The sequence below is a fragment of the Xenopus tropicalis genome, chromosome 2 (genome assembly GCF_000004195.4).
Source record: "Xenopus tropicalis strain Nigerian chromosome 2, UCB_Xtro_10.0, whole genome shotgun sequence".
Classification (NCBI taxonomy): domain Eukaryota; kingdom Metazoa; phylum Chordata; class Amphibia; order Anura; family Pipidae; genus Xenopus; species Xenopus tropicalis.
Window position 1 is genome coordinate 165242463 of NC_030678.2, and position 25994 is coordinate 165268456.

The following is a 25994-nucleotide window of genomic DNA, read 5'->3' on the forward strand; positions in this document are numbered from 1 at the left end:
CTGACTGTAACAAAGGTGTTTATTAATAATTAATATTTCTTAATTATTAATAAACACGTTTGTTACAGTCAGGGACTTTACAGTCAGCACCAGCACCCACAACAAAAAAAAACCGAGATGAAACGAAGCGCCTGAAGGTGTTGGAAAGAGCCGAAGATGCAGGAAGAAGCTGTGAAGACAGCGGTGACAGAAGGAGGCAAGAAAACCAGAAGGAAGCTGAGAAGACCCGAATACGAGCAGGATACTTAAAGGCACAGCGGGACATTTCAGTAAGTATCTGGGACAGCGGGATGGTGTGCAAAAACAGGACATCTGGGGGTGTGGCCACATAGTGAGGCGTGGCCCAAATATTTTTGCCCTCTTTCTCATTTTCAAATGTATATCTTTCCATTCGAAAGATATATAGATTGTAAGCTCTACCCCATGTTTGTATTAATGTATTCTACTGTACATAAGTAGCGCTTTATAAATAAAGACATACATACATACATTTGAAAGCATTGCAAGTTGCCCAGTAGCAGTGAGAGGACAACTGAATAAACATGGCAAAATCAGGTGACCCAAGCATTTCACAAAGAACCAATGTTTAATTACATGTCCCCCCCACCCAAGAACACGCCATATTTATAACCTTTGTTGGGGCTATACGTCATATGAGGGTTTGATCCAATAATCACAGATTTCAAACAGGTAGTGGTACACGTCAGTCCGCTGTGCGATTTCAAAAGCTGTTTCTCCTGCTTTATTTTTTAGATGCGGATTAATGTAGCGGTTCATGAGCAGCAGCTCCAGAATTTCCCTGCTGCCCCGATTCCCCGAAGCCAGATGCAATGGTGTCAGCAACCCCTTGGTCTGTGCATTGATATCTGCGCCGTGCTGAAGCAGGAAAGAAGCCACAGAAGTATTGTTCCACTTGCAGGCACTATGTAGCGGAGTCCACCCATCCACAGTGATGGCATGTACATCTGCGCCGTGGCCAATAAGCTCCCGGGCTATGCCCAGATGCCCATTGTAAGCTGCTCTGTGCAGTGGGGTGTAGTGGTCATCGTCAACGGCATTAACGAGGTTTGGATGGTTGGACAAGACGGTCTGAAGAGTGCTAAGCTGCAGAGAGAGTGGAAATAGTACGTTATGTACTTTATAATATACAAGAAGGCACAATATACAAATTGGCCATGATTAACCTATAAACCAACGGGTGTTTAAAAAAATAAATAAATGAAGGGGACCTGTCATCCAGACATAAAAGGATGTATAATGAAAGTCCTTTTAAAATTAAGTAGGAAACCCAAATTAACACCCCCATACCCATTATAAGTATCCCAGCTGTCAATCATATATTGCTAGCCCCACCTCTACATCTTGGGCATAGAGGCGGGGCTCAAAAGATGGCTGAACAAGATTCAAGATGGGCAGCTACTCTGGGTAACATTGAATCTCACTGCTGGTATAGTTCATATATAAATAAACCATTTTGAGCTTTAGTCGTAAATGGAAAATGCGAGGCTCTCTGCAGCAATAAAAACAGCACTATAGGTTTTCACTTAATGTAAGAAAATCCAAGTTGTGACAGCCGTTGGCTGTATTTGTAGTGCAGGCAGGGCAGCGGTCTCCCAAAGCTACTATACCACCGAGACTACGTAGAGTACTGAGAGTACAGACAAAGATGCATCCCCAGTGGGTGAGAGCAAGAGCAGATGCTTAACGGGAGGCTAAAATTAACTCTCCACAGCATCTATTGAAGAGAAGTAATCCTGTCCCTGAGGAACCATGGCATATAACCAAGTGAAACGCGTTGAACCCATGTATTTGTATATACGCTATACCTATATTCAATGCTTTGTAACTACCCATTTTTAGTGTTTTACTCACTTATTAAAATCTGCTACATTATACATTGCCTTGTATATTCTCTGTCCTACCTGGGGAACATTGGAATATTCTGACATCGCCGGGGACATTTGAAGATCTGCTGCAGGACCATATGCACCGTCATTTCTTTCCATTTGGCTTAATACTGATCTATATCTGGTCAGTAGGCTGACTCACTTAGTGTGTGGTAAACAAGAGATCGTACAAGTGCACAAGTCACTTTAAGTGATGAACCTGAGCAAATGTTTATACCCTTTCCCACACTACCACATTACAGTGGTTCTGACACATGGGTAATACTGTAGCACCCCTATTTTATGTTTCCCAGGGGTCGGAGTCAAAACGGCATAAATTCCGGGGATGTGTAAAGGGGGCGATAAACAGGGGCCAATAAACTGCAGACTCTGTCTGTCGGCAGCTTTTACAGGCACTTATATTGCCACATTTAGAAGGGGACACTGGCAGATTAGATATTCAGTTTGGATAGACTGACTACAATGCTATAGGACTGAGGGTGAGTCTGCTGAAAGGTTCAATCATGTCTAAATCCAAGGAAATGAAAAGTTCAGCGATACCTTTTATTGGCTAACTGAGTAAAAATGGAAAGCTTTCAAGATGATAGCATTATCTCTCTTCTTCAGGCTTACAGATGTTACATTAAATGAAACTCTAACAGAAGACATTTATACACACCAAGACAGGATAGGGTGGGGTTAACAAGAGACTGCACACTTGGGAATTAGACAAGCAAAAAGTAAAGAGACAAGATATAAGGGTCCCCTGGATGGGATAACAAATGGATCTAGATCTTATCCACGTCACAAATTCATATCAAACTGTAATAAATAAACTACAAATGGGAAATGTGATGTAAAGACAAGAAAAATATTTCAGCCCAGATATGGATAAGACCTTTCAGCAGACTCACCAGCAGTCCTATACCCTTGTAGTCAGTCTATCGAAACTGAATATCTAATCTGCCAGTGTCCCCTTCTAAAGGTGCCAATAAATGGGCCAATAAAAGCTGCCGAGGGTCAGAGTCAGCAGTTTATCACCCCTGTATGAAGCCCACAGACGGGCGTAACTGTCCGAAATCTGGCCAAAATGTGTCAAGATGTTTACTGGACAGGTTTAAAAATTGTTTCAGATCAAGGAGCACATTGGTGCATTGAAGCAGTTCTCGTCCCGAAAACTTGTATTCAGTCAACATGACTTGATCGTTTTGCTCTTGGCCCAAATTATCGATTCAACATCACTGACCTCAAAGTTGCTAGAAAAGCTGATCAAATGCATTGCCACCTTAACTGAGTGGATTGCAGTTCAACAGATCCCTCTTAGAAATACTGAACGGAGAGAAAAGGATTAGTGCTATTTGCCCACGTTGCACTGTATCCGACTGGTTAGATCAGAAGCCACATTACATTGAGTCTGTGTATGACTTCCATAATAATATGTCACAGGAAGAGATTGGCCTTCAGTTTCCCATCCTTACTTAGCATCAACAAAGTGTAAAATAAAAACATAAGACGGTGTTCTAAAGATGCCTGACTACAGACTTCCTAAATGCACACATTGGGGCCGATTCATTAAAGTACCAATTACGTATATGATTTGCGACAATTCGCATTAAATACGAAAACTTCTGATGTGCAAACGGTGCGAAAACCTTTCTGACTTTGGTCCTTCGGTGCATGATTTTGGCAGCTCCAACCTGGCCCAAGGAAAGTCACCATACCGAAGCTTGAATGAATCCGAAACTTTCGTACTCGTTGCGACAAATACGATTTTGGTGCGCAAATTGTTGCACAATTATCGCAAAGTACGAAAAAGTCACACAAAAGTTGTAAACTTTAGAAAAAATACAATTTTTTTGTATTCGGACCTGTTGTACTTTAATGAATGTGCCCCATTGTGTCTCTATGTTCCTCTCTTTTGTCCAAGTGTGGGCTCCTTCTTACATCATGTAAGCCCCACCTATAGTGACCACTTGGGTTGCGGGTATATTTTATGGAAAATTCCTATTCACAGAGCAAGGCAACCTGTCTGCCAACTCATACTTTATTTTCTATTTAGGGTACATAAAATGTAGCAGAAGAAAAAACTGAAGAACTACTGGCAAAAGCAAGCCTCCAAGGCCATTATAAGAAGCCACATATTTGTATCACGGTGCAGGGCAGTAGTTGAGGGGGCCTGTAGTTCCACCGCCCTGTAGCAGGAGACCAGGGAAATGATTGTGGGATTCTTGGCTATTAATTTGTTGCCCTGATGCAGTTTCTCAGTGCCTTTTAGCTTGTAGAATCCTTTATATAAATGAGTGGATAAATTCAGCGCACAGAGGCGAATGGTATTGATTGAGCAAATTAGCTTGACCATTATCAGGATCAGCAGGGCTGTGGTTTCCCCAGGCTTCAAAATAATTGGGCAAAGATTCCTCTGAAGTTTGTGTTATACGACAGAATTACAGAACTGTTTCGATAACTCTGTCATTGCCGCTCGTATGGATCAACCATCAGTAGGGATGGGAGACACATGGATAAGCTTTCCAGCGGCTTGTAGCAGGTAATTATTCACAAAGGAGTTTCAGAAACGCACAGGAAGGGTATAAAGGGATTAAACAAAGGGATAAACAACATTTATAGCAAAGAAAAAAGCATTAAATTACTGGGCCGAGCAGATGACCCAACTGATTCATTTCTGCTGTCAATTACTGTGTTTACATTGCATTAATTACTACATCTCTCATGCACAAATTAGATTATTTTGAATTAAATAGCTGTCAGTTTTTATGAGTCAGACTTGGTTGAAATCATTAACTAAATTCATGAAAATGAGGCAGAATTAATTTGGTTTTTTTTTTTTAAAAGAGAAGGAAAGGTGAAATCACAAGGGGGGCAAAAGTAAAGTACCCCCAGTGACTGTATTCACTTCCCTGATACCCTGGACTTAAAACTGCATCGGCCCCGAGTTTTTCTCAGCGAGCACCACGTAGCGATCCTATTCCTGCTTCTCTTTCTTCCCACAGGAGTGAAAAGCTAAACTTTAATAAAGAGCCAGCTTTTTTACTTTACTGCTCATGCGTCGGCCTGGGAGTAGCGAAGAATGATGAAGAGGAAGAAGAGGATCACTCCATGATGCTCGCTGGGAAAACCCCAGGCTGATGCAGTTTTCGGCTAACAGGAGCACTGGCCTATTTTTTGACCCTCGAGTGATTTCACCTTTCCTTCTCTCAAGACCTTGAATTTAATTTCTGTCACATAGCCCAATTTACAAAAATCCTACTTGCACCCCATTAACGTCCATTAAATACATAGGAAGGTCTTCATTCACCCAAATCACGATATACAGTATCTAGTAGTAATGAGTCTAAAGCAAGAGGAGTAAACCTGAAAATATTTTAGCACTTATCAGAGTGGCTTCTGTGGTTCAGCTGATTCATTATATATTTATATGAAGCAAAAGGAGACTCCCTCCCTGTACACAGTCTTTTGGTGTATCCCTGAAGAAGAACACATTTAGGGGCTGATTGACTGATCCACGAATCCGAATCCCGAATGGGAAAAAATCAGATTGGAAACGAACATTTTGCAACTTTTTCGTAGCCGTTACGTCTTGCGCGAATTGTCGCAACTTTTTCGTAGCCGTTACGACTTGCGCGCATTGACGCGACTTTTTCGTATTGATCGCTAGTAAACCTTTCCGATGTTTTCGCGACAGCTACGAAAGAGTTGCGACAATTCGTGCAAGTCGTAACGGCTACGAAAAAGTTGCGACAATTTACGAAAAAAATCGCAAAATACCGATCATTACGAAAAGAACGCATTCGGACGCTTTCGATCTGTTTGTGCATTAGTAAATCGGCCCCTTAGTGTTCGAAACGTTGGATTAATAAAGATTTTTTTTTCTTTTTTAAGTCCCTGTGTATATGGCGGATAATATATATGGCTGCAGGTTCTGTCCCCCACCAATCATTATTTATCACAAGACAATAATCTGTGCCTTTTTTTCAATGTGTATATAGGAAACCCACTTATACTGACCAATATTTGCTAAGTGCCCACAAACCCACTAGAATATAAACCAGGGGGTTATCAGAACTACACAAATGGGCTGAAACTGTGACAAGAAACCTCTAAAGGTGGCCATACATGGGCCGATTATTGCTGCCAATATCGGCCCCTTAGACCAATTCGCCAGCTTATTGGCCCGTGTATGGGCACTAATGATGGGCCTGCCTGATCGATATCTGGCCTCAAATCGGGCAGATCTCGATCACACAGGATTACATCAGGGGCCGCATCAGCTCCTTGATGCGGTTCCCGAACCAACAGACGATTATACCCGTCATCGTAATTCGATAGTTTGGCCCCAGGGTAGGTGGGGTTATTGGGAGAAGGGATCTTAGCGTCTATGGCAATGAATTCAAACAGGAAACCCCAGACACCAGAGCAACAAACACAGAGGAAGGGGGTTAGTTCACAACAGGTAAGATAATATTAGTAAACTTAAATTATGGCAATCCAAATGACAAGATTACCATGTATACAACGGGAGACCATGAGCAGTATTAATGGAGAGGAAATGTTCAATGGCCTTATGTTGTCAAGCAAATGGGTTTCCAGGCTTTCAAATAAATATTGGTAAGTACTGGGAAACCCAATCAGATATCATTTTGAAACCATACATATTCTCATAAGCAGCTGACTGATGTCTGTCAGGAGTGGTTAAACCAGCAGCCAACACTAGGCCTTGCATGGCCAGCTTTAATCCAGTGTTGGCCAACCTGCAGACTTCAGCATGTTGTGAAACTACACAAATGGGCTGAAACTGTGACAACAAACCTGAAAAGGTGGCCATGCACGGGCAGATTCTAGCTGCCAATATTGGTCCCTTAGACCAATTCGCCAGCTTATCAGCCCATGTATGGGCACTAACGATGGGCCTGAAATTGGGCAGATCTCGATTGGTTCCTTGATGCAGTTCCCGAACCGATAGACAATTAGACCCGTCGTTCTAATTCAATAGTTTGGCCCCAGGGTAGGTGGGGTTATTGGGAGAAGGGATCTTAGCGTCTATGGCCACCTTAAGACCAAGAAGTATGGCCAGCTTTAATCCAGTGTTGGCCAACCTGCAGACTACCACCCTAGCACCACCCTCATCAGGGGAATGCTAGGAATTTAGCAAAATATTGACTGTTGCAGTACCAGCTTAGTAACTCATAAGGTAATGGAGACCTCTGTGGTGCTTAATGAAATGCTTAACTCCTTTATACTATGTTGTTCTAGAAAGAAACCTATTTACTAGGGATGTGCCGAATCCCGGATTCATGCTGATTTTTAACCCCTTCCGATCCTAATCAGCATATGCTAATTAGGATTCGGTTCGGGATTCGCCCGAATCCTGCTGGGTGGATTCAGAGGTTTGGCCGAACCCAAAAAAGTGGGTTTGGTGCATTCCTATTATTTACTGTGTGCCGCCTACAGAATACGATCACGGAATAGAACGTCCACTGCGCTGCACACTAAAACAAAAACAATGGAACAACTAATCATACCCTGTTATTCTCGGCAGCAAACAATATGAGCTCTTTAGGATTCTGTTGTAGTTTCTCCTCCTGAGACTGGAACCACTCCTCATCCTTATCTTCATCTTCCTCCTCCTCCTCCTCCGACTCTGCCGCCCAGAGGCTCTGTGTGCCAGTTGGTATCAGATGCCGATGAGTCTCCAGGAGCTCAAGCTGATTAAAGTCTTCAGGAAAATCTGTGAGTTTATCTCTCTCCACCTCTGGGCTCATTCGGCAGACGGTATTTATTTCATCCAGTGCTGCAGTAACTGCGGAAACGTCTGCGTCTTCCTTCTCAGCGAGACTCATCTGAAAAACATAAGAACGGAACAGAACGTTGCTTGCCTTGGGTCTCACAAACAGAAATAATCAGCTTATGGAATGTGCCAGTTTAGTCCAAGATGATGGCAAGATTTGGGCTGCCTTAGGCCTTAACATATTTTGGCAAGTAACTCCTCACAGTTATCCTAGGGCAAATGAGGAGAACCTGTCGATTTTGGCTGACAAGACATTTCGTGTAAATCGTAAAGAACTGAACTTTGTGAACATTTTTTAGTAACCGTGTGCCCAGATTTTAAGACAACATTGTTTCAGAACGCAACTGTTCCTGTGCTATGGTAGCACAAAAGTGCAGTTTTCAGAACCCCACAGGTATACGATCACTATTGTAAGGATATTACAATGAAGTTAGATATAAAGTACTAATATACGTATACATACAATGGTGTTTGAAAGTTTGTGAAACCTTTGAAATTTTCTATATTTTAATATGAATGTGACCTAAAACATCATCTGATTTTCAAATAAGTCCTAAAAGTAGATGAAGAAAACCCTATTAAACAAATGAAACAAAAAGTATTATATTTGGTAGTGAATTTATTGGAAAAAAAATGATCCAATAACATTTCTGTGTTCGGCAAAAGTGAATTGTGCTCTCAGTATTTGGTGTGACCCCCTTGTGCAGCAATAACTGCAACTAAACATTTGCGGTAACTGTTGACTAGTCCTGCACATTGACTCATCAATGAATTTTAGCCCATTTCTACATACAGAACAGCTTCAGCTCTGGTGGGTTTCCGCACATGAACCGCTCGCTTTAGGTCTTTCCACAACATTTCAAATGGATTAAGGTCAGGACTTTGGCCATTCCAGAACATTCAGTTTAGTCTTCTTTAACCATTTTTTGGTAGAATGACTTGTGTGTTTTTGGTTTAGGATCCTAGCCTTGCTGCATGACCCACTGGGGCTCATTTATCAACAATGGGCAAATTTGCCCATGGGCAGTAGCCCATAGCAACCAATCAATGATTGGCTTTTTTCAGTCAGCTGCAATGAATGCAACAATTTGATTGGTTACCATAAGTTACTGCCCATGGGCAAATTTGCCCAGTGTTGATAAATGACCCCCAGTGTCTCTTGAGATTCAGTGCACAGACTGATGAATTTCCTGATATAGTTCGAAAGTCATTGTTCCATCAAAGATGGCAAGCCGTCCAGGCCCAGATGCAGCAAAACAGGGCCCAAAACCACGTTCCACAGATGGGATTATGCTGGAATGCAGTGTTTTTCTTTCATTTAATTCTCTGGTATGTCCACATGATCTTTAGCAAACTGTAGAAGGTCAGCAATATTTTTGCAGGAGAGCAGTGGCTTTCTCCTTGCTACCCTGCCATACACACCATTGCTGCTCAGTGTTCTCCTGATGGTGGGACTCATCAACATTCGCCAATGTGAGAAAAGCTTTCAGTTGCTTTGAAATTACTCTGGGTATTTTTGTAACCTCTCAGACTATTAGACGCCTTGCATTTGGAGTTATCTTTGATGGTCAACCACTTGTTTAGATATAGTCTTGTAACCTTTCCCAGCTTTATGGGCATTCACAGCTATTTTTCTAAGGCCCTCAGACACCTCCTTTGTTCGAGCCATGATACACATCCACAAATGTGTTGTACGTGTGACCAGGCTTTGCTGGATCCCCATTCTTTAAATAAAACAGGGTCTCTCACTAACCCCTAATTGTCATCCCATTGACTGAACACACCAGACTCTGATTTCACCTTCAGATTATAGGATAATGCTAACTATTTACTCACTTTTTCCACACACCGATATGCTATTGGATCATTGTTTTTCCATAAATACATAACCAAATACAATGTTTGTTTCATTTCTTTAACTAGGTTTTCTTCTACTACTTTTAGGACTTATTTAAAAATCAAATGATGTTTTTTTATATAAAAATATAGAAAAATTGAAAAGGTTCACAAACTTTCAAGAACCACTGTAATTTAGAATCCAAGTGCTTTGATGTCCCAGTGGGCAATGTTGGTTCAGTTATTAAGTAGAAGCGACATCAAGTCTGTCGAGATGCTGCCTAGAAAAGGCCATCCCACCAAAGACTTTGTGCAAACAAGAAGACTTAACAGAGGAGCCAGAGAAAAGCCACCAATCATTTTGATGGTGATACAAAGTTTAGCAGCTATGACTGCTAGTCAGTCATATGAAGAGTTGTACATAACACAGACTGTGGCAAGAAGCTCTAATTTAAAAAAGCGTCAAACAGAAGGAGTTTTATAAAAGAAGCATGACTCATTTGCAACATAGGAACATGTTTTATTGGTCAGATAAGACCAAGGTTCTATGCTCCATGTCCTCAAGTGGTGCTCATCATCCACTCACTTAGCATTTTGGTGCTCTTCCAGGGGCAGGGGGTGGTGAAAATCAGGGCTGTGGAGTCGGAGTCGAGGAGTCGGAGGCAATTTTGTGTACCTGGAGTCGGAGTCTGCAAAAAATGAACCGACTCCGACTCCTACTAAATTTAAATGGGAATAAAAAAAATAAATAAAGCAAGTTTAAATGTCCCAATTCACAAACAGTCATAATTAATTACTTATCTGCTATAAGAATAAAGCCCAATGCACACAGTACATAACAAACACGCTGAGTGACCATGAAGCTTTTCATTGACTCTATGAATGTATAAAATACATTAGCATATTAAAAACAGAGGAGTCGGAGTCGGAAGTATCAGAAACTGAGGAGTCGGAAATTTTATCTACCGACTCCAAAGCCCTGGTGGAAATGTTAGTGGCGAGAAAGCAATTGCTCTTTGTGCACTAGAAGCAAGGAATTCCTGGTTAAATAAAGAGAAATTTTGGTTACCGGGATGGATTTTTTTTCTAAATTGGCTAATTTTGGCTAAATTGGGAAACAACGCGTGTGACACAGATCTACAATTTCTAACAACTCAAATAACCACACCTTCAGTATCTGGTGGTAGAATCATGCGACATAGGGAACAGAAGACATAGCCATTTTACCCACGTACTACAGTGTCAAAAATGCATACAGTCATGGCATCCAATAGGCTAAAGATTTACATTTGCAGTCCTGCATGCAGATACTAGAACCTCACCAAGGGAAATTTGCAGTATCTGGTACAGGTATCGAACCCCTTATCCGGAAACCCATTATCCAAAAAGCTCCGAATTACGGAAAGCCCGTCTCCCATAGACTCCATTTTAATCAAATAATTCAGAATTTTAAAACCGATTTCCTTTTTCTCTGTAATAATAAAACAGCACCTGTACTTGATCCCAACTAAGATATAATTACCCCTTATTGGGGCAGAACAGCCCTATTGGGTTTATTTAATGGTTAAATGATTCCCTTTTCTCTGTAATAATAAAACAGTACCTGTACTTGATCCCAACTAAGATATAATTACCCCTTATTGGGGGCAGAACAGCCCTATTGGGTTTATTTAATGGTTAAATGATTCCCTTTTCTCTGTAATAATAAAACAGTACCTGTACTTGATCCCAACTAAGATATAATCAATCCTTACTGGATGCAAAACAATCCTATTGGGTTTAATTAATGTTTTATTGATTTTTTAGCAGACTTAAGGTATGGAGATCCAAATTACGAAAAGACCCCTTATCCGGAATACCCTTGATCCTGAGCATTCTGGATAACGGGTCCTATACCTGTATAATATAGCATATTCATATCTTGTGACCTGACCAATAGCCTTATAATTCCTTAACTTGAACCACTGCCCCAGCAGGGATAGGCAACTAATATTATATGTTCAACACACTTCCAGACTGATGGTGTCTTAATTTTTTTGCTCTTTTTTCCTGCTTCCATTCTACTCTACTGTCTTTTTACACATTCCTCATCATTTATTACATAAATGCTAAAAAGAGAGAAAATGTCAAAAAAGGTATTTTTAAATAAAATGTTCATAGAAATGATACATGAGCTCGCCAGCTTTTATGCGGCGTAGTTTTATATTAGAGTTTTTTGTGGTTTTACACGGGGAGCCCTATCTATCAACATTCTCATTTTCGTGGTTTGAAACCACAACGAAACTCATTTTCGAAACTTTTCTAAAACTTTAAATGCAAAGTGATTAAAACAGCCTTTTAAAAAAAAGTACAAATGAAAACACATGTAACCGTAAATTTTTCATATTGTCACACCAATGAAAGTGTAAAAAAAAAAACCCCTGAAAACCTCTAAAACCATGCAGCAAAGAAAGATCTTCCAGTTGCAAAAAGGGCACTTCCACTGACTTCTACATGATCTCGACATAGTTTTACTTTTATTTGTAGCAGTTTTTGTTGCATAATAAATGCCCCCCCAAAAAATTGTAATTTTGCACACAACAAAATACAAATTGTGAAAAAAATTCAAAAGTTACTAAATACCCCTCTTAATATAAAAAATGTGGGGTATTAGCATAATTATTTAAATACTTTTTGTGCTAAACATTCTGATTTGCAGAAAAGAAAAAAAAAATACTAATATTAATAAAAAAGGGAATCATTTAACCATTAAATAAACCCAATAGGGCTGTTCTGCCCCCAATAAGGGGTAATTATATCTTAGTTGGGATCAAGTACAGGTACTGTTTTATTATTACAGAGAAAAGGGAATCATTTAACCATTAAATAAACCCAATAGGGCTGTTCTGCCCCAATAAGGGGTAATTATATCTTAGTTGGGATCAAGTACAGGTACTGTTTTATTATTACAGAGAAAAGGGAATCATTTAACCATGAAATAACCCCAATAGGGCTGTTCTGCCCCCAATAAGGGGTAATTATATCTTAGTTGGGATCAAGTACAGGTACAGTTTTATTATTACAGAGAAAAAGGAATCATTTAACCATTAAATAAACCCAATAGGGCTGTTCTGCCCCAATAAGGGGTAATTATATCTTAGTTGGGATCAAGTACAGGTACTGTTTTATTATTACAGAGAAAAAGGAAATCAGTTTTAAAATTCTGAATTATTTGATTAAAATGGAGTCTATGGGAGACGAGCTTTCCGTAATTCGGAGCTTTCTGGATAACGGGTTTCCGGATAAGGGATCCCATACCTGTATTACAATTCTTGCCTAATTCACTGTTACTTCCATATAGCTTGTGATCTAACTAAACCTCAATCAGTAAAAAAACAAAACATAAGTAGATCCTAAGCATTCCACTCCAGTAGTGATGAGTGAATCTGTCCCGTTTCACTTTGGCGAAAAATTTGCGAAACGCAACTTTTTTTGATGCACTTGATTTTTTGGGGCGTCTGTTTTGCAAAAAAAAAAACAAACTTGCAGATGCCGAAATGCGGAATTTCGCTGTGGATTCATGTCTGCCGAAAAAATGCGGTCATCCAAGAAAACTCTATGTGCAAAGCATTCCGTTGTTTACATAGTCTTCCATGGGACATGGGTGAGCGGTGCAGCTTATGTGCCCTTCAAACCACTCCTCTCTCAGCGGGTTTTACAAAATGTGTATGATATTCCAAATAAAAGATCCCACACTTGTACTTGTTCTAGCATTACTGGTCCTTTATATAATCGTGCTTATTTGGGATGCATTTTTTTTAAGGATTCGGTCTCGGCTGGATCTGCGGTCCCGGCCGAACCGAATCCTAATTACCATATGCTAATTAGAATTCAGAAAGGGTTAAATGGGCTGTGAAAATTTTTTTAACCCCTTCCGATCCTAATCAGCATATGCTAATTCAGATTCGGTTCGGGACTCGGCCGAAACCTGCTGGGTGGTTTCGGAGGTTCGGCCGAATCCAAAAAATGGGTTTGGTGCATCCCTAGTGCTTATCATTGGATCAATAATGTCTGATCAACTGCATACAAGAATCTACGAACATTCTCTAAAGGTCCCCATACACAGGTCAACTATAGCTGACGATACGGGTCCCTTGGACCGAATTGTCAGCTAATCGGCCAGTGTATGGGCAGAACAGAGTGGCCTGGCTGACCGATATCTGGCCTGAAATTGGCCAGATCTCGATCGGCCAGGTTATAAAATTATTTTTTTTTTAAGTTACTTGCTACCCGATATCGCCCACCCGTAGGTGGGGATATCGGGTGAAGATCCGCTCGCTTGGTGACATCGCCAAGCGAGCGGATCTTATAGTGTATGGGCACCTTAAATATTTGCCCACTATACTACTTGCCAGCAAATTAACATTTTTTAACCTAATTAGAATGATGCTTTATTGCGACCTTGCGTGCCTATTTTGCGGTGCTTCGCATATATTGGAGCTATTCCCTGGATGAACTCAAACATTAATGGCATTGAACCCAGCAGTCCACACACATACCCATAATTAAGGAATATGCTTTTATCATTAACAATATGCTTTATGTATTGCTGATTTGCTTCAGAGCATCTGCTCCCATTAGCCAAACTATCTTCTGAGCTGTTTTCCGTCCTGATAAATGATTTATAACCAGGAATATTTTGTTGCCAGTCTGATAAATTTCTACAGTTTAACATATTTCAGTCTAATGCCATTTGATTTATTTTGCGGCATGGAAAGCATTATGCCATACATTGATATGTGCGTGTATAAGCATATTATTATTTAGCGGGTAGGTAAAAGGGTTACATCTCTCAATTCCGAAGCATTTGTACAGAGGCACCTAAGCCCCCGGCTCATTTATATGCTGAACATCACCTACACTGGCTGTACTTCAGCACACAGAGGGGAAGCTTCAGTATATCGGATATTCTATAAATATCTTTAAAGGGGAACCATCATTATTATAAAATACACACACGTGTTTTCTAGTGTGTGAGATATTAAAGGTTTGAGTGTGCTCCTTTAACCAAAGGCATTTTCGAAAATTGATTTATTGTACAAATTATTCGATATGTTCATAGCTCTGATATGTTTATACAGTGCTCGTCATTGTCCCTAGTTACCTTCTGTAATTTCAGACAAAAAGGAATCACAAAGCACTGCACATTGAAAAAAAAATAGGGGCAAATAATTTACATAAGATTTTTTTTTTCTGGTGGTAAAACATTATTTTCAAATTTTTCCCAGTGTAGTTTGGGAATCAAAGTAACAAACAATTTTATAGAGTCAACCAAAAATGTTGACTTTATTATTTTTCAGTGGCTGAACAACTAATTTTTGCTAAAAAAAAAAATGAAAAGAATAAGTGGGTACAAATCTTGATAAATGAGTTACAGTTTTCTCGAATCTGGCAAAAACGTTGTGAACATTTTCCAGAATCTCATGAAAAGGTAAATAAATGTGTAATATTCAAACTACAGGGAAAAGGCAAAGAATAAGTTTGGAATTCTAATTTGTCCATTGATCTCCCCCATAATATATTTCCCACACCGGATGCTGCATTAAACAATCCTGCAAGAAAAACATTGATGAACTAAGTAGAAATAGGTGTGTGTGCAGCCAGAGAGTTTGTGAAAAAAAACAACAAAACAAGATTAAATGAAACGGAAAGGTTAAAACTAAGTAAGCTTTATCATTATGTAAATACAGCCTCTATCAAAAGAAACACAGGATTTCTTGTCTCCTTTTTTGTAAACATGTTCTTCAGTATCTGACTTCCTCTCTCAGAAAAATCCTTCATTCCCGGGGCCAGGATCTGCACAGTTCTCTCCTCTCTCCCCTCCCATAAGAATTAATAAAACTCACTCCCCCATCCCTTAGGAATGTGTAATCTGAGCTACCAACAACTGAGGTGCAAGCAGGAAGCTAAAACGGGAGCTGCAATCTTAAACAAAGCTTCTAGGGCTCTTTACTCATGTTTAGATTTTTTTTTTTTTTACAATAAATTAACTTTTAGCTTGACCTGATGAGCCCAGTACTTTCATGTATATTAGAAGAATGTATATCCAATAGTCTGAAGCCCAGTTAGTTTGTTTAAGATTTGGGGAAACAATTCTTTGCTTTCCTATTGCAGATAAACTTGGATCTATGATGATAGCTCACTGTTTTTATATATTTCAAACCCAACGGGACCCAAAAACTATTGCAGGACCTCAGCGGGACCAAAACATTCCTGTTGCAGTATCATCAAACTAACTACCTACAGACACACTAAAATGTAGCTCCCCTTGGAAATAGTTATGAATCAAATTTGAGGTTTTGCGGTGATTGTGTTTTGGTGCAAAATTCATGAATTAGAATTTCCAGATTCAAATATATTAAGCACTAAGGACTTGAATAAAAACAAATTGACATCTATAAGCTTGTAAATTCAAGCTGAAGTCCATGGACGTTGTAGTTTAGAAATTCAAGCTATTTTTCATCTTAGATTTTTAAGATCAATTTGAAATTTGGCAATCTCATTGAAAATGAAGAGTAGATTGTACTTTCGCTGAGTTCAAGTTGGTTTTTCATGTTTTGGATTCAGTAAATAAATGCAATTCAATTTTCTAAAATTAAAAAAAACAAAAACTCAAATTGGAATTTTGAACTTGCCTCTACGTACAAACCTACCGATTCACTAAAATCCACTAGCACTTATGGCTTTAGTACTGAGTTCAATGATAGATCTTATATATTATAATCAATTTTGAATGTACTGTAGAATGAGTCTGTAATTATTCACCAAATTAAGCACATTATGGTTATTAATCCCCCAGGAGTTTTGTGGAGTGTAATAGGTCACACCTGGGGCTGGCTTGATTTGTTATATGCCGGCAATTATGGCAATGCGGGTTCCTAGCCTGAAATGGCTGTGTGCTCACTATACTAAAACCTAAAGGTTAGAACATTTAGAGAAAAACAATGTACAAATATAGGAGTGTGAGTCATGTGGGTCACATGATTTGGTAACACTGGTTGGTAAATGAGGTAGCATTATAAAGTGACAAAACTATCATGGAACAATTATTTGCTTGGTTCAAAGAATATTTTGCTTTTTGGTAATTCTCGATGTATTACATTTTACAATTTACAACCATTGCACAAGTGCAGCCGCCCTATTGCAACCAATCAGCAGCTAATTTTGATCAGCTAACTAATTGTTAGAAAACTAAAGCAAGATCTGATTGGTTGTCATGAGCAATTGCATTAGGGCCAATTGACACCTATCTTATGAAAATAGACCTAAGTACCAAGGAAATAAACAACACTGTTTGGAAGATTTTTGAGTCAACAAATCACAAAGGTAAATTTTTAAACATTTACTGGAATATTTACATTTATAGCCATATTTACATGTACTGCAGACAAAGTTAAAAAATAAGACATGTGAGAGAAAATGTCTGCACTAAAGAAAGTCATTTAAAGAAGAACTACACCCCCTCCAGGGTCGAAAAGCCCCCTTAACTGTCCTGCATAGACCTCCCCCCTCAACTCTTACTTCTCGCATAATGTTTAACTTTAAAAACTGGCCTTATCGAAAAACCCAACTTAAAAAAGTAAAGCAGAGCAGCAGCGTACCTGGGCGCCATCTTCCGTTCATTCGGATATGCTTCGGGACTTATCGCTAACACGGATCGTGCTTGAGCGGAGATCAGTTTCAACTGCGCATGACCAGGCAGGGTCTGTGTCGGCGGTGAGACCCAAAGCATATCCGAATGAACTGAAGATGGCAACCAGGTACGCTGCTGCTCTGCTTTACTTTTTTAAGTTGGGTTTTTCGATAAGGCCAGTTTTTAAAGTTAAACATTATGCGAGAAGGAAGAGTTGAGGGGGGAGGTCTATGCAGGACAGTTAAGGGGGCTTTTCGACCCTGGAGGGGGTGTAGTTCTTCTTTAAATGACTTTCTTTAGTGCAGACATTTTCTCTCACATGCCTAAGCAACTGCTGAATCTTAGAATCATACTATGTACATTGGGAGAAATGATGTTCAGTGGCATGACTTCTTTGCGCCAGCAATCTTTTTTACGCATGTTTAACGTTCATTCACAAAGAACGTCTCCGCTCATTATGCTCAAGCAGTCATTCATTAGTTTGAACAGATGGCTATCTACACCCTGTTTGTAAATGGGTGTTGCCACCCAGTCTTTTTCCTGCTTGGAAAAAACTGTCTTGCAGCATTTTTCCACTACTGGCAGGTCAGATTTTGATGGACTCCTTAATGCTGTCCGTTCTTTGCCCACACTGTGGTTGTTTGAAAGGATTGCCAATATAGTTCTTGCATATGCCGATTCTATTTTGTAGGAGTAGTTTTTAGATCTATATTTCAAGGACTTGCTACGATACACTTCGAATTGTGGGGTGTGACTGATCTGGGTGATGTGTTGCAAATCTTTAAGAAGTGCTGGGTCGCTTACAATTTTCTCCAGGGCTCTGTGTGCTGGATGGCTTGGCTTTATCCATTTAATTTCTTTTCTCTTTTGTGGAGTTAATGTTGTATGAATACACCTTTTGTAATGTTTTAACCTTGGGAAATTGTGTACATCAGCAATATGAAACAAAACGGATAGCCACTTATCAATCAGTACATCAGGATTTTGTCTACTTGTCTGCACACACCACCAAAGATGATTTTGAATAGGGGTTATCCACCATGTAAGCCCTTGGCACTTGGGCTTTTTGCTTGCTGCAGTGATTTTTTTGGCAACCCATTTACACAGTTGCCATGCATCAAACTGATGTTCAATGTGTTTGTACTTTGTGGCCATCAATTCACGGATGGGAACATGTCTATCCGTTGCCACCATCTGCACGTTAACTTTTTTGGAAAGCAGCTCATCGAGGCACTCTTGGAAAGCCTGTTTTTCCATTACTGTAGGTTTCTGACCAGCTTCCAACTGTACAATTTTAAAATTTACAATTTTGCGTGTAGGGATGTTCATGAAGGAATAAATGCAGTAATTTGCAGATTGTCTAGGGTTGTCAAACTGTCTGTCACCTGCAAGGACAACACTATCCTCTCCAATTTCCTTGAAAATTTCTTGCTGCTCTTTCTTCCAGTTATAGTCAATTGCTGGGAAAATATATTTATTCTGGTGCTGGCAAAATGTTGTATGGGAAATTGCCTGTACCCCAAAAAGGTCGTACATTTCTTTGACTTTCTGAAATGATAATCCACTTAGAACAATAGAAGAAGACATTAATATATTGCCCACTGCCATGTCTGAAGTCATTGGCTGAGAATTCCAGTAAAGGGACTTGTGATTGTTACGGCACAATAGTTGTATATTGACCATAGAACCATCTATATGTTTTTGTATTTCTTTGATTGGTGCTTCACACTTTTCACCCTCATTGTGCTGACAAGGAATAAGCCTGAGTAATTTATCCAAAGAGCTTTCAAAAACGACAAATTTTCTGTCAGCTATATAACTGATTTTGTCAGCCTGATTGTAGTTAGATTTAGAAGATCCTCTAGAATCCTGCGGCGTGTACTCAAGAGAGTCTAAATTTGGGTCTTTCGGCTCTTCAGTAGTGGAGAATGATGTCGCTAGTGCCACTTCAGTCATCTTATTTTCTTGAACTGGAAGTGTGTTGGGTCTTGTGGATTTGGGGGTTTGAATAGTTATTATGCATGGGTTTGTGGGTGTTGACAAGCTGATAGAATACAGGTGATCTTTTTCAACCCTCCACAACTTTGCCGGCTCTGAATATTCATCAGTGTTCCACTGGCTGTTGATGCTTGGTTTTGAGGGTGTTGAGAAGCTGGCAGGATACAGGTGATCTTTTTCAATTCTCCAAAACTCAGCACGATCTGAATCTTCACCGGTCTGGCATTGCATGTGCATCACCTCAAATGGTACCTCACTTTGCGTATATGTGGAGCACATGAATGACAGGGGAAGGGTGGTCATTCCAGTAGTTCTCTTCAAATATTCAGGATCTGTCTGAGTGCCAATGGTTCTCGCTCGAGAGATGATACGGACTATACTGGAAGTTGATGGGCCCGACTCTTTGTCATCTCCCCTTTTTCTTTTTCGTGGAGGGGGTCCTGTGATACTGTGAAGCTGAATTAAAGGGTGAAGGTTGCTGAAAAGAGTGGGAATGGCATCTTTTCTAAGAAGTTTACGTGGACCTTTTTGCACATATTTATCTTCAGCAAAGTGTCTGGAACATATCCGATATGCATCTGTTTTTTTAGCTTCTAGGACCTTTTTTGCAAATACTTCATAGTCACCATAGTTCTGACCAGTTTGTAATAACCACTTTTTTATTTTTTCGATATTTGCTGGAAATGGATGAAGGATGACAGATGGATAAATTTCTTTCTGTCCAGTCCTGTGTGGACAGTTGGTCACTATACATTTTGGCATTTTCCAGTGATCTGTTATATTTAAAAAAAAAAAAAAAATGAAAGGGATTGTTACAGAATCGTAAAACTGTTAACAATCTAAGCTTTTTCAAGCTATTAGCTAACAGGTTTGCTGATTGAGACTGATTTTATTTTTAGAACAGCGATAAGCAGTTTAGGGGGTGGCCTCAGGTGACTATTTATGGAAGAAAACATTTTTCCCCCAGCCTACCTACGGATACTTGCAACTGGATACTTCAGCCAATCACAGAAGCATCCAGAGGTGGGCTTCCATGACTGGCGACTGCACAAAGATGATCGGGAAAGGACCAGCGCCTAGGGCAGTGTCAGTTGTAAATACAGTGCTGGTGTAGGACTTTGTGTGGTGAAATCTGCGGGTACGGGGTGTTGTAGTTGGAATATGCAAAACTGAGTGCATGTATAGCAACAATGATAACATTTTTAATTGATTTACTAACCCAAAAGCAATAGGAACTAATATTAACTGGTCTGCGATTCTTACGTTACAGCAATATGTGACGGAAAGCTTGGATGTTATACATCGCCCTATTGTATTTTATCATTAAGCATCATTGCCGTTTGCTTTATGGTTTAAGGCCACACAGACATTGGAAGTACAGATACTGCCCAAGCAAGAATGAAACTCAAGGCAAGGCAGCACTAACCTACTATGCAAATCACTTTTCTGACTTTTTCCATTTAAGCCCTCCTGAGGTCCTGCAGTAGTTTTGGGCCCAATGTTAGGAACATATAAAAACAGTGGTCTATCAATCATTCAACAGATCCAAGATGATCTAAGAGGACTAATAATCATTCACCCCAAAACCCTAATTAACCTATAATACTTTATTGTCACCACCCCTTAGATGCCTAGCCCTACAGTTTTGGAACCACTGCTATAAATTGCTATATATGATCACATTTGTAGACAAAAAAATCTCACAGTAAATGCGTATTATTGTAATGTGTATTATTGGTGCATTGGTGACTCAAAAATAAATCATTACAACTGACAAATAAAATAGTAAAAACTTCCTGTGAAACAGGATTATTAAACATCCAATATAGATTAGTGAATACAAATAGTGATATTTCCCATTCAGGGAAACACCATATGGGGCAAATTCCCAGCTCACTGGGTGGGCGACAGAAGGTTGGGAACTGCCCCTCCATTGATTTTAAAGGACAATGAAAGGTTAATATAAATTAAAAGTAAGTCTAAAGGCATTCTTTTTAAGTACTTACTGCATATCTTAATTCCCAGATCCCTGCTTGCTTCTCTGAGATATGGTGCTGGCAGCCTACAGCAGTGTGAAGCCTACAGTGACATCACTGATATCTCTCTCCCCTTCCTGTAGGTGCCAGCGGCAGCCTTCCTATTCTCTGAGCATGTGTGTAACTTGATCCTGTCTCCTGTTCTGAGCTACACATGCCCACCAGAAGCGGATCTGGCAGAGGGGAGGGGGGGAGGGAATGAAACACATGTGCAGTATGAAGCAAGGAGGGAAAGGAAGGGAGAATACCTTTTTAGAGATGGCTGCCTGTTCTAGAATATGTGAAGTAAGTGTGACTGAGTAAATATTTGATTAGGTGAGCCAAAAGTGTGGCGTTTGTACTTAACAATAGGAGGGCTATTGGGCAGTATGCTTTTTACATTTTGACTTGCATTCTCCTTTAATGGTAATTGCCTGGAACCTGCCAGTGTTCTTGTCGATCAGTAAAGTACAGCACAAGTACATTGACAGCACAAGATGCATTTGCACTGGATATTTCATCTAACTCTTATTATTGGGGTGTCAATCACATATGCATAATGAAAGTTAAGGTAAAACTAATGAACTTTCAAATATACTTTAGAAATTTTAATTGATTTAAAAACATTGCAATTGCAAGCAGCATCTGTTCTTCTTCACTTAATATTTCCTCCTCCACTGCTTTCTGACTACCCATCCCAATGGAACGCTATATTGATAACCAATTTAACATCTTCTGTAATTGAAGAACCTGAAAAGAATTACAGAAGGGCATTGTGGGAATAGAAGTTGTGGTTGGGGGAGTTGATTTATACTACTGGGGGTCTGTAGACAGTAATGCAGCCCAGGAAACCGTGAAGGAAAGATAGTTACTACCTTTAATAGTAATTACGTACAGTGAAACCTCAATTTAACATACCCTGATTTTGACCTCAGAGAGGTCTTGCAAATGAGGTCCCATAGTGTAACATTAATGCTTAAAGGAGACATTCTATAAAAATTAAGAATGTACCAGTGAATTATACTCCTCTAGATATAAAAGGATTGTGCTTAAAGAAGTTGTGTTTCTGACTGATTTACTGAGAAATTCCCCCAAAACCCCACTAGCCCCTCCCATCTGTTCCACTTCCTGCTGGCTGAATTCTCTGGATGAGCTGGGGAGCCGGCGGTCCTCCGTACCCTGCACTGTAGGATAGGAACCAATCAGCAGCTAGGCTGACCTGATAGGGAACTGAAGCCTGTCTTTGCTTGTGTGAGTGCAGGGCTGTGATTGGCTCTCCCCTCCTACTGTACTTCTGGCAGGGACCGTTAGGACACGCCCACTCTCCATTTCAAACTCTGACAGAGAAGTGAGAGGATCTATAGGGAGCTCCAATAAAGGGGCCATTGTTACAGATAGGGTTAATGTTTAGCCCAAAGGGAAACCAGCACCGGATATTATTCATAATTGCCTACAGAGTTAGGGTTTTCCCATTTATCCGATATGTCTCCTTTAAAGGGGTTGTTCACCTTTGAATTAACTTTTAGTACGACGTATAGAGTAATATTCTGGTTGTTAGGGTCCAAATGACCTTAGCAATCAGAGAGTGGTTAAAAAGAGTAACTGATATTTGAATAGGGACTGTAGCCTTGCAGAGCAATAGTTTTTGGACTGCTGAGGTCAGACGATCGAATTAGCCTACATGCTCCCCAATATCGCCCACCCGTGGGTGGGGATATCGGGGAACAAATGAGCAAATCTTCACATGTATGGGCACCTTAAGAAAGGTTGGGGACCCCTGTCCTAATGCAATAGCTATTCTGTCAAAAGGTGTGCTGACCTGACATAAATCTGCAGAGGTGCCATCTTCCTCCTCTTCTGATCCCCTTCTGTTAGACCGCCAAAATGGATCTCGCATCAGCATGTGTAGCCAAATTTACCTGCTGAATCAACTTTGACTGCGCATACTGCATGTCGGAGAACTGACAGAAAAGGTTGGAAGTCAGGGGAAGATGGAGCCTTTGAACTCCTTTACGCTGAGCTGCAGATTTATGGCAGGTCGGCACACAGAGGAACGTTTGAGGAGAATATATGCTGCAGGGAGGGAGAGCAGAGGAGGGTAGCTGAAAATGGGCTAGGGTTTACTTCTCCTTTAAACTGTGTCATTAAAGTAGAAGAAAAAGTCATTTTGGCATTTTATTGCCAATAGGTTCACCACATTAGTGCCACCTAGAACGCTTTATTTATTTTGCAGGAGCTTTACTATTCCTGAGTAAAGAGCCCTAGAAGCTCCCTCTGATAGCAGCTGCCATTTTAGCTTGGTCTTTGTAGATTCCTGCTGCAGTTATAGCTGCTGGAAGCTCAGATCACACATTCCTAAGGGAGGGGGTAGTGAGTTCTTATGCATTCTTATGGGAGGGGGGAGCAGGAGAGGGGAGAGAACTGAGCAGACTCATGCCTCAAACATGAGAAAGAGAGAAAGTCTGACACAGAAGAACATGTTCATAAAAAAGGAGACAAGAAATCCTGTGTTTCTTTTGAAAGAGGACTCAGTGCAGCATTTCTGTGAGTGCTTATGGCTGTATTTACACAGACCTTTCTGATAAAGCTTACTTAGTTTTTACCTTTCCTTCTCCTTTAACACAGTAAATATTGTCTTTCAAAGTAAAACTTATTCCTGTGCTTATATCCTTTTAATATTTGAATAATAAGTTACACGTCGCAGATTTTACACTGTTTTTCGTAGAACCCTGAAAACATAAAATGGGGGTTCTACTGTAACTTTAAAATCAACACCATTTAGCCAAACCAATACTGATCCCCTCTTGCTTAGACACTGGCCTCGACCTATCACACTGGCTATAAGGCAATAAAATATTGGATAGTTAATTTATGGAAAAAGCAAAAGACCAAATACACAATCACTACACACAGGCATGTCTTTTTAACCACTATACAAATTCTCAGCATTATCGCAACACTGTGCCGGCTACAGGAGGCAAACAGTCTTGGGCTGGTTAGTGAATTACACACATACACATACATTAGGTACAGCTTAGACTTTCCTCTAATACACATAAGTGAGTCTAACCATACATGGTAAGATTAGCTTGTTTGGCGTGGTCACCAAACAAACTTATCTTCCCAATATGCCTACCCTAGGGCAATTTAGGGTATACAAAGTATTGGCCCCTGATGCAACTGAAAATCAAACCTGCCTGATCAACATCTGGCTGATTTTTTGGCCAGATAAGGTAGGGTCATTGGAGGTCCCCATACAGGGGCAGATAAGTGCCAAATCGGTCCTAAAGTTAATAATTATAATATAATGTACTGTTGCTCTGTTTCTTTTTTTTTTAAGTTCTTCAGAGATCCTACTATAGTTGATATAAAGCTGCTGTGTAGCCACGGGGGCAGCCATTCAAGCTGGAAAAAGAAGAAAGGGTGCAGGTTACATAGCAGATAACAGATATGTGCTGTAGAACACAATGGTGTTTTATCTGTTATCTGCTATGTAACCTGTGTCTTTTCTCCTTTTTTCTGTCTGGAATGGCTGCCCACGTGGCTACACAGCAGCTTTGTTTAGATACATTTGCCTCGCGAGGCATTTTCGCCGATTTGCCGAAATCGCCTGCGCAGTGTGTGCCATCCCACTGGCGACTTACATTCTCGCCAGTGGGATGGCAATCCAGGGAGATTAGTCACGGGCAACTAATCTCCCCGTGTGCCAGAGCCCTTAGCAGTATTTCTGAGGCAAACACACCAGTTGTACCAGTGCAGGGCAACAATACATTATATTGGAATTCATTTTATACACTTTTATTTGTTGCTGTTCTTTAAGGACTCGAACCAGCAGCTGAAATCTGCCGTGTATGGCCACCTCAAATCTACGTTAAGGGTACCTGGAAAAGGGGCCGGAGTGCCTAAAATATCAACACCTCCCCAGCAAATCTGGCTTTCCTTGTCCTCTTGTGGTAGGGTCAATGCAACACACAGGAATCCAGATGGATCTACCCAAATCCCAAAAAGTAAATGAATAGATACAATTAGTATTAATGTTTGTATATATAGTTAATTTATGTGTTGGTATAGATAGGTCAGTATAGGTTTGTGGGTGCTGGGTTTACTTGGAATGGTTGAACTTGATGGACTCAAGTCTTTTTTCAACCCTATGTAACTATACTATGTAACTGAACTGAGGGGGCACCTTGTAGTTTGAGATTTGTAGTTAAACAGTAAGAAAAGATGAATAAGTGTAGGAGCCCTTTATATCTTTCTAAAAAGATTCTAACAGCAGCCCTGCTTATAATTAGCAGCAAATGATATGATGGCAGCAAAAGGATGATCATGGGTACCCAGTAAGTAGGTCCTGGTGCAATGGTGTAAGTAGGTCCTGGTGCAATGGTGTAAGTAGGTCCTGGTGCAATGGTGTAAGTAGGTCCTGGTGCAATGGTGTAAGTAGGTCCTGGTGCAATGGTGTAAGTAGGTCCTGGTGCAATGGTATAACACAGCAGTCTTCCCCCACTCCCTGGCATGCACTTGGGCACACCCACTAGCCTCCCACACTGGCACACAGTTATGCCCCCAATACCCTCCTCACCTTTCACAAGGCAGCCTATGGGCAGGTACCAAAGCGCCTGCTGGAAGACTCAGGCGACTACCTCTCCCACAATGCGTTGCTCTGTTCGAACGCTTCCGGCTTCCGCTACGTAAAAGACTTCGCGTTATACCAGACCGTATTTTACTTTTACAAAACCTTGTCTTTCCACTTACTTTTGGCATGCGAATACATACGACTGCAATTG

General features: G+C 40.3%; 1 protein-coding gene across 3 annotated transcripts; it reads right to left on the minus strand.

Annotated features, from left to right (window-relative positions):
* Positions 1-567: 567 nt before the first annotated feature.
* Positions 568-25893, minus strand: ankrd49 (ankyrin repeat domain 49). Of its 3 annotated transcripts, XM_012957983.3 has the most exons (4): positions 25790-25879; positions 25092-25199; positions 7424-7741; positions 568-1104 (listed from the first exon to the last, which is right to left on the minus strand). In XM_012957983.3, the coding sequence occupies exons 3-4, from the start codon at positions 7739-7741 to the stop codon at positions 643-645; spliced, it is 780 nt and encodes a 259-aa protein (XP_012813437.2). In that variant the 5' UTR covers positions 25092-25199; positions 25790-25879; the 3' UTR covers positions 568-642. The 3 variants fall into 3 exon arrangements, with proteins under 3 accessions (XP_012813437.2, XP_012813436.2, XP_004912165.2); XM_012957982.3 differs by lacking the exon at positions 25092-25199 and having other exon boundaries at positions 25790-25884; XM_004912108.4 differs by lacking the exons at positions 568-1104; positions 7424-7741; positions 25092-25199 and adding an exon at positions 17166-19968 and having other exon boundaries at positions 25790-25893.
* Between the last annotated feature and the right edge of the window lie 101 nt (positions 25894-25994).

What these genes read in the sequence shown, in the direction of transcription:
- ankrd49 (XM_004912108.4), bottom strand. Translation starts at nt 19,957, where the DNA reads ATGCCAAAATGTATAGTGACCAACTGTCCACACAGGACTGGACAGAAA.